Here is a 9,363-nt window from a genome sequence, read left to right as displayed (position 1 = left end):
TTTTCTATCTGACCCTCATCTAGATAGAAAGATAGATAGATAGATAGATAGATAGATAGATAGATAGATAGATAGATAGATAGATAGATAGATAGATAGATAGATAGATAGATAGATAGATACATACTGTGTGAAATGCAAAGTGATATTTGACACTAACTAGCCCTCGTGTGTTTGTTTTCAGTCAGGTGTAGGGTGCAGTTATATTGAAAAGCAGACAGGCACCTCTTACGTTTATGCGCGCTTGGTACTCGGCGCTACCGGCCGAGTTGCGTGCGACGCAACGATACACTCCCCCATCCCGGATGAGCGGGCTGCTGACGTTGACGTGCGACACGGTCAGGCCGTCCGACAGCGTGTACTGGCTGGTCTTGTAGGTGGAGTCTCGCACCACGGCCTCGTCGTCCAGCGTCCAGGTGATGGAGGGGGGCGGGGCTCCTTTGGCGCCACACATGAGGGAGAAAGGCTCGCCGGGGTTCACCACGCGCTCGCTGAAGGAAGACACAATACGAGGAGTACCATCTGAGGGAAGAGAGAAAAACAAGACACATATTGGTCAGAATGCAGGATTTAGATCTGTTTATGTCTAAAGCAAACTGATTTATGTGTCTGTTCAATGACACTGCTTTGTGAAGTCCTATTTATGCCTGTACCAATGACATTTGAAATGTATGCACAAGTATTTAGATAAAGAATAAATGTAATCTGCAAAAGAAGAGGACTCAAAATCAAAGTCATCTGTCATTTTGCTCTCCTTAAAGGTCTCCTATTATACTGTTTTTCGTCAATATATTATAGGTCTCAGATATACACAAAACATGTCTCTGAAGTGTTTGGGTCCAAATACCAAACAGATAGCATCCCATAGACCCCTCTGTTTCAGCCCTGTTTCAAAAGTGCTGAATCTCTGTCTGTTGCTTTAGATGAAAATAAGGAGCCACGCCCCTCTGAGAGATATTTGGTTAAAAAACACACAATGGTGCTCTAGGAGGAGATTCAGGTGATAAGGTGGGCGGGTGTTACCTTGGTTAGTGATTGGCTAATGGTTACACAAGCCAAAAAATCGTTATGACATCATAAAGTGGCCTAAATCTGGTCAGCTCATTTTCAGACAGGTTTTTATATAATTGGATCAGGACAAAAAGTGAGCAAATCTTTTTTCCTGAAACTTTCAGAATCTCTTTACACTGAGGGGACACATGTTTATGTATTAAAGACATGAAAAAGTGGATTTTGCATAATAAGGAACCTTTAAACTCCTACAGATCCATCAAAACAGAATTTACACTTGTTTATTTCCCTGCCAGTCTCTGTCCACATACCCTCTAGCAGAATAATGGAAAAGTCCTGAGCGGTGTGGCCCTTTCGGGAGGCGAAGCACTGGTAGGCCCCGGAGTGGAACTTCTGAGCCGCAGTGATCTGCAAGGTGTCGTTGTGCTGCCCCTGGATGGAGATGTGCTGGTCGGGGACGATGGGCTCCGTGTTGCTGTACCAGCTGATGGTGTATTCTGGAGAGCCCTCCACAGTGCAGGTGAAGAACAGCGTGCTGCTGATGCCAGTCTTTAGGTTCTTAGGGGACAGGGTGACTCGTAGGGGATCTGGGAGAAAAACGCAGATTGTTGGTTAGAGCAATATGTGAAATTACACACACAAAAAAAAACATTTTACATTTTTCGAACTTCCATTTTTTATGTTGTGTTTAGCAGAAAACTGTTTGCAAAAAAGCTATATAAATAAGTTAAGTTAAGCACAAGTGTGTATACATTTTGCTTGACTCCCCTTTTATATTCCATTTAGTATTACTTAGACCTTTTACACCGGCAACCTTATAAAATAATTGTTGTTTTTGTTCAAAGATGAATTAAAAAATTTATAAAATTCTGTGGTATCCCTGTGAAGTGTTTCATAAACATAAATAGCTTATTACAGTAGTTGTCCATTGGTTAATATCTTGGGTATTAAGGCTTCACAAACCATTTATCATCCAATAAATACAAATACATTTTATATTTCAGAGTAAATATTTGATTTATACTCTGCTATTTAACTTCCTGTATCTAGACATTATATAAAGTTATACCTCCTTTGCAAAACATTAACAATTTAATTGATCTATAAACATTTTAAATACTTTATTTAGTATGTTTTATTGTCAAGTACCAATTGCTCTTTAATCTTTCAGCTGGATTTACAGTGCTTCACATGGAATCATACATACTATAGGCGTTAGTGTTACTAGAGATGGGGAGGACGAGAGATAGCACAATCAGCGGCGGTGACTCAATCAGATGGACGCACTCATTAAAAAAGCAGCTGGAGATATCCCTTCACATCTCTGTCCACTTATGTGTGTGTGTGTGTGTGAGAGAGAGGGAGAGAGTGTATGTATGTGTGTGTGCAAATGTCAGTGAGCAATAAGGCAGCTGGTGGTGTGTGCTGGGGGGCATTGCTGTGCCCCCCCCCCCCCCTCACCCTGTCAGAGTCACAGAGTGTGCTGCCATGATGTGCCCACTGGCAAAGCCTACCGCCTCTCTATTCTCCCCTCTATCTCGCCTTCTCCCGCTCTTTTGTTTCTTTGTATACTTCACACAATGTACATTTATCTCCGCCTCTCTTATTATCTTGTTATTACATGGTGGATAATGTCATTCCGGAACTGTCTGGATGTCTGATCGTCCCTCCCGTGACCCCCTCGTATTTATCCCCGTCCTTCCTCCTCACCCTCCTCCCTGATGGTGAATGGTGCTGGCAGCTGTGTTACGGATCCAGTCTCAGTGAATTACTGCCCTGCCTCTCTTTTTGAGTGCTGATATGACGGGGCAATCATACAGCTCACACACATGTTTGTTACAGACACACTCGAGGTGCGACTTGTATGTGTGCCTCTAACCAAAAGGAGAGGAGTTTGAGAATGTGTCCGTCTGCCAGGCTGATTCACCGAAAAGACAGCGTGGGAGTCTTTTAGCAAGTGTGTGTGTGTGTGTGTGTGTGTGTGTGTGTGTGTGTGTGTGTGTGTGTGTGTGTGTGTGTGTGTGTGTGTGTGTGTGTGTGTGTGTGTGTGGTTGTGCTCACACACCTATAACGTGAAGCAGTCCAGACACCTCCTTTGAGCCAAAGCTGTTGGTGACCTCGCATGCATAGCTGCCGCTGTCCTCCTGCCTCATGTCGCTGATGGTCAGCCCCGTCAAACGCCGTGTCCAGCGGGCGTCCGAGGGGAGTGGGCGACCGTCTTTTAGCCAGCGCACCGTGGGGGTGGGATACCCTCCCGCTGTGCAGGGGAGCTCGATACTCTGGCCTGCGTTCACCTCGCCTGCTTGGAAACTGTCCAGGATGGTAGGGGAGGACTCGTTTGGGTCTGGAAGGAAAGAGGCGGGGTCATTTTTTGGTTCAAGACAAAGAATGATATGCGTCCATCATGAGTAAACTGACAGGCTGCTCACCCATTACAGAGAGCCTGACTCCGTTGCTTTGGCGCGTCTCGCCGCTGTACTTATGTCTGGTGATGCACCGGTATGTGGAGAGGGCGTCCTCCTTCTGAACATCGGAGATGTAAAGAGCCCCGAAGGAGGTCAGCGAGAACCTGTTACCTGCGGAAGACACATCCATTAAAGACTTACATTAATACCCCCAAAGGAAAACTGCTGACAGACAGAAACACGCAGTAGAAAACCTGCAGCAAGATGATCGCTCTGCTACAAATGCATTGTGCTCATTGCAAAACCGTATTGTGCTAAGAACAAACAGCTGCCTGAACAGTTGGCAGTACCTGGCTGATAATGTTGCCTACCAAAACCTGGCACTCTTTCAAGGCCTGGAGGACACACAGCGGTCATTTGCACCACCCATACACAGCGCAGAGGCAGATTTACGGCAACCCTATACACACAATGAATGAATGAATGAAGCTCTTCATAAAAAAACTGAAATGTTCTGTCTTTCAAGTGTGGTGTTGTCTAAAGTGGAAGATTAAGTGTTTTATTATGCAATGAGAGCTGCTTGTTCTCTTTCCAGCATGTTATGCTACTTAGAGAACCTAAGGTTTGCATATAAACCAATGTTTATGCTGTGTGCAGTGATTGGAGGAAAACCAGAGGCACATTAATGAAGACGTACTATTTCAAACATAACATATTGCAACAGAAATATGTTTGACTGCTCTATGTATCCTCATACAACTGTTCTTCTGATGTATTCCGACGGATTCCTACACATTGAGCGATCAGCCAGACCACTGTAAACGTGACATATTTCAAATGGTTGCAGCATGGTTACAATAAGGCACATTTTGGTTTGCAAGCATCACTTGTGTCTTTTTAGCATCTGTCTTTTAGCATCTGAGCTCCAGGCCAGCAGCTGGACTGGCCTCGTTCAGGTGCACCTGTGTGTTTATCAGCATCAATATTTCATCTACAAGCTCTGTGTTTGTCGGGGCTCTTGCCGAGGTGCTTGAGCAGCCACACTGAAGGCAGCAGTTATGGACTGTGCATGTGTTTGCATGGAATATACCGCATGACCCGAGAGGGAGGCACAGTCTGCAATTTCACAGCAGCCTTTGTTTGCCCCCCTAGAATGAAGCCTTACAGGATAATGAGCACTTTAAGACTGCTATTCCCACAACACCGACGACTCGCCTGTCACAACACTCTGACATAGGCAGGGGGGAGAGAGGGAGAGAGGGAGAGAGTCAGCTGGATCTGACAAAGCCACACTTTCTGTCTTCAGCAGCATCCCTCTGAAGCAACACTGATTAAAACCTATCACACAACATTATTTCCATTATTATCTGGTCATGTTAAGAGCGTGGCTCTTACAAAGAATCTGAATATCAGTGTTTCTTTAGTCGACTCTCTCCATCTCTGTTTGTGTGAACGCTCTCATCGTTTCTCTCTCTCTCAGTCTCGAAGCAGAGTGGCAGACAGAGTAAAATATTAATTACTAAATCACTGTGCTCCCTTAGCTTTTATCCACGCTGACTTGACTAGATAACGAGAAACTGAGCCAATGTGCATTTTACACACACATACTATAGACAGGGACGCACAGCTGCAGCAAAACATGCGGATGATGTCAAGAGAAAATGGTCACAGTTGTTCGTGTTGTATAATTTTTCCAGGGAGTCTGACTGTATCAAACATGTTTACACAAACACTTAGTTTTTCCTCACATTTAAGTTTTCCAACATACTTGAAGACAGAAACTCTTCAGAGTAAAATCCCTGGTTTGGACCCTTTTTCCTGTTGCTGTGTAATTGTACTTCACATGACATGATTTTTATGTCAGAGCTTTGTTGATATATTGACAATGTGTTTTCAATTGTTCTAAATCCATCATGGTTCATTTTCTTTTGCAACACCAAAAACTAGGAAACAATAAAGGTTTCCCCACTTGGTAAATAATGGACTCACTCATGGATCCTCAAAAGAGCTCTGATGGAAACCAAAAGAGGTTTAAGTATTTTCCATCAAGTATAAATGGCTCTTTTAAGAGTTCTTTCAGCCAGAAATAAGCTCTCTGAAAGAAGCTGTGTTGCCTAGAGGATGTCAACATTGTTGGATTTTGTATGAGTTCGGTCAGTCTCAATGAGATGCATTCATGGAGGAAATTGTGCAAAACTGTTTGTGTATCCTGATGCAGATGGGGTCCAGAGGGGAACTTTTATCATCTTAGTTTGTAATATCTGGGTCAGGTGAGATATGTTCATGACAGGAAAATAAATGTCATTCTCAGTTAAAGAAAATATATAAAATAATCTAATATTGACTTATTTTTGAACAAAATCAAGATATTTTCCCATTTATCCAGCCAAGAATTTTTTATATGTTTTTAGAAAAATAAAATGTATTTTTTTAAGTCTATATCGATAACAACCACTTTTTATAAAGGTGGATTTATATGAGAAAAACTGCTCTTATGACATCTAAGTGGTAGAGCCTGTACGCCATGTTTGTTTGTATCAAATGTCAGAGTGCCATTACTCAAATGAATCGTACTGTATGTCCTTAGCGAACCTTTTGTGCAATAAAGGGTTTCTTCCGCTTCCGCTGTTCAATCCAACAAAATGCCAGCGGCCTCGCAGTCACACAACAGGCCGACTTGCTGCTATGACAAATTCCAAAGAGGAGAAAAAGAAAATAATGGAGTATAAATGTGCGAGAGAGAGAATGGGAAGTCTATAAATAGGATACATACTGTAGCTTGTGTGGGTCCAAGAGATGTGTGTGTGAGTGCACCGTGTGTGTGTGTGTGAGAGTTAGTAGCAGCCTCATTTTCTCACATGCAAATGAAGGCGTCGGCGCAAAGATAACGAGGCCCATATTTCCACCTCCTCAGTGGGGCCATTATTTATTGATGTTCTGCATCTTTCCCCCTCCCTCCCACTCTCACGCTTTCTTCCTCCTCTCCCTGTTGCTAGGGTCTTCTCACTGCCATCCTGTTACGATGTCGGTGTACTTTCAGCAATTATTAAAGCACAACGTGTTTGCAATCACCGAGGACGAATCAGTGAAACCCTCTGTGTTGTGTAAATGGGAAAATCAGAACGGTGGAAGAAGTCAGTGTAATGAATTGGAAATAAATCGCATCAGTATGACTTTTCTAAATATAGCTCGTCACATGCAAGAAGCTTTTGCATCCAATCACAAATATTCTCCAAACACATACAACACAACACAGAGTTTGCTGGTTTTCAATGCAGTTTTCAATGTTGTGGCTTCAATTAAGGATAGTAACAGGAACTTAGTTAACTTTCTAACCCTCCAGACACTCAGAATGTAGCTAGAAGATGTCTTTCGGCCTGTTCGTTTGGCAGTTCCTTATGCAGTTTGGAAACTGTATGGACTTCTCAACAGGAAACTAATTTAGCTCTTGGAAGTGAATCTGACCTACATGCTTCAGAGGGGCACACTTCCATATTATAACTAGACTAGTCTATTTTAAGAGACAGCATTTTTTTCCTCTCTTAGCAGGAATTATCTAATGACACTTACCCGTCTGAAATACAGAGTTTCTTGTGTATAAAGGAACAACAATAAAGAACCAATGGAGTGTGAGATTGTGCAGCACTCACAGCTCTGAGTAAAATCACTGGTATTCCGGTGGGATTTCCCGGTATCCATATCTAATCAGTTTGGAAAAAGCTAATGAGCTATCGAACTCACATCCCTGTTCTCCTCCTGGCAGAGCACTACCATCTGATCCCTGGAGTCTCCGTCTTACTCAACACTGTTGACGGTCAAAGGCAGCGGTTCCTTGCCTTGAAGGGCTTTCCCTGTTAAATGAAGGTTAGCGTATCTTCACTGCTCATTATGGTGACTACAAGCTAGCACAAGGAGAAAATGTAGCAGCAGAGGGTCAGAGGCTCCACTCCTCCACCACAACAGCAACAGTACAAATCCTCAGATAGATGCTTGCAGCACAACATTTGTATCCATTAAAGAAGAAGTAAGAAGGGAAAAAAAGGAAATTGACTTTAATAACTTTGTTACCTTTACGATTATGATGCGAAAGAGAGACAGGGAGGGGTTTTCTCAGTTTACGCTGAAATGTGAGCTTCCATTTTTACTCTAAAAAGAGACAAAACACACTCACATGTTCTAATACTCATAACTCACAGGGATCATTGGAGAGTGGTTATAAAATTAAGGGTGTTGAGCAATTTTCCTCTCCTGAAATGTGTTCCCAAAAAAAGCCAGGTACATTACATTTTGATCCAAAAAACATTCCTGTGATGAAGTCCTTTTAACTTTACTTTCAGCAATAAACCCTAAACAGTCATGCATCGCAAAAATGCTTTGAAGACGTTACTTAAATGATACAAAATAAATCTTTCCTATAAAAAAATAATCCCCAAAACGTTGATACACACAAACACAAATGAACACATATGGCACAGAGACGTCAAAGTTAAGTAAATCATAATAATTTAGCATATAAATCACAATCCTTTGAACGTTGTGATGTGAAAAGTGGGCGATATTCTGACTAATCTGAAAAAACAATGTATTCTTTGCCTTACACCCCTGCTCTCAACGGCAAGTTGCAGGGAATTTGAACGAAGGTGAGCAGAGACAGTGGAGGAGGAGCGGATCAAAGACTTGTGACTGTCACAGAAAGAAGAAGAAAGAGGAAAAGAACACAAAACGCAGCATATATTCAGGAGATATTCTCTCTCTGCGGTGCTGGATTGTGCTCACAAATGCAGACACGCCAGGCACAAACACACACAGAAACACCTACCGGGCTCCAAATAGGACAACAAATATTCCCCGGCTGGAGTGAAAAATAATAAACTACGTTATAAAATTAGCCCAGTGGAGTCAGGGAATGGCAGTGGTCCAGTTTTGCAGTAGAGGAATGTGTTAAAGCATGAAAATCAGTGCTGTCGTGCTGAATGAGTGGATTTAGAGGAATGAGAGGGAAGAAAAGACAGTAGGGGAGGAAAGCAAAGGGAAAGATGGAGGGCAAACTGTGGAGGAGATAACAGTCCACGTCTGTGTTCTCCCCTCCTTTTAGACCTTTATGCAAAAATAGGGGTGTTGCATCTGCATTCAAAGCGCGTGCCCACTCCACCCTCCCATTGCTCTCTCCCCTCTCGCTGCTGTGTACATTAAAAAGCTCAAGTAGAAGCAGGTGTCAGCCAATTAAATATATACACTTTCCTGGCTTTTATTCCGCCGCACACTTACTTAACATCTATGAATGGCGCCCTCTTAACTCCCTTCAATTCACATTCAAAGCAGGTTTTATTGGCACAACTGATGTGTAACAACTAATTGTGCAACGGGAGCCCACCCCTCTGCATCTCCTCCATAAAAGAGACTTTGTTAACACGACCAAACGGTTCAGACGGAGCACGAGACACGCTGCCAGTTAAGACTCACACTGCATGAGCAATATCTGAATCTCAGCACTCGATTCACTCTCGCTTCTTATCTGGCCGCTTGTTCGTGTTTCTGGAAGGGGGGACGAGGACGGAGAAGGAGCCGCACAGCTCTGTCATGTTTTCATTAAAAAGCCACGCTTCACTGTCTAATCCTAACTGCTGTCCTCTTTCCTAACCAATTCTGACTGCTTACCTCGTGCCTCAATCACTCTCTCCATGCCCGGCCCCTCGCCACTCTGTTGTGCACCCACTCACCCGAGAGGAGGGAAAAGTTGATGGGACAGAGGTGAGGAGCAGAGAAAAAGGTGGAGGTAGAGGTTGGGGAGAGAGAGAGAGACAGAGTCCGGTGCGATGGGACCACGTCTCTTCTGCTTCACTTGACTGCTCTGTCCCAATTTGCCCCTGTGTGACTTTAAACAGTAAACACTGGGGGTCAAATGTGACATGATTTCCCCGTTTTTGTGTCTCTGCAGGCAGCCGAG

At 43.3% G+C, this 9,363-nt stretch overlaps 1 protein-coding gene across 2 annotated transcripts in view; it reads right to left on the bottom strand.

Moving 5' to 3' along the window:
* dscaml1 (Down syndrome cell adhesion molecule like 1) overlaps positions 1 to 9,363 on the bottom strand; it is a 56,117-nt gene that overhangs the window by 22,292 nt on the left and 24,462 nt on the right. For both annotated transcript variants that reach the window (XM_010781536.1, XM_010781542.1), the window contains exons 4-7: positions 3,441 to 3,587; positions 3,077 to 3,355; positions 1,323 to 1,598; positions 226 to 522 (exon numbers count right to left, since the gene is read on the bottom strand). In XM_010781536.1, the coding sequence (XP_010779838.1) occupies positions 226 to 522; positions 1,323 to 1,598; positions 3,077 to 3,355; positions 3,441 to 3,587 (999 nt within the window). The remainder of the gene's footprint in view (positions 1 to 225; positions 523 to 1,322; positions 1,599 to 3,076; positions 3,356 to 3,440; positions 3,588 to 9,363) is intronic.

Source organism: Notothenia coriiceps, unplaced genomic scaffold (genome assembly GCF_000735185.1).
Source record: "Notothenia coriiceps isolate Sejong01 unplaced genomic scaffold, NC01 NC01_scaffold00000493, whole genome shotgun sequence".
NCBI lineage: Eukaryota > Metazoa > Chordata > Actinopteri > Perciformes > Nototheniidae > Notothenia > Notothenia coriiceps.
The sequence above is the reverse complement of the archived record's forward strand: the minus strand, read 5'-3'. Positions and strand labels throughout refer to the sequence as shown.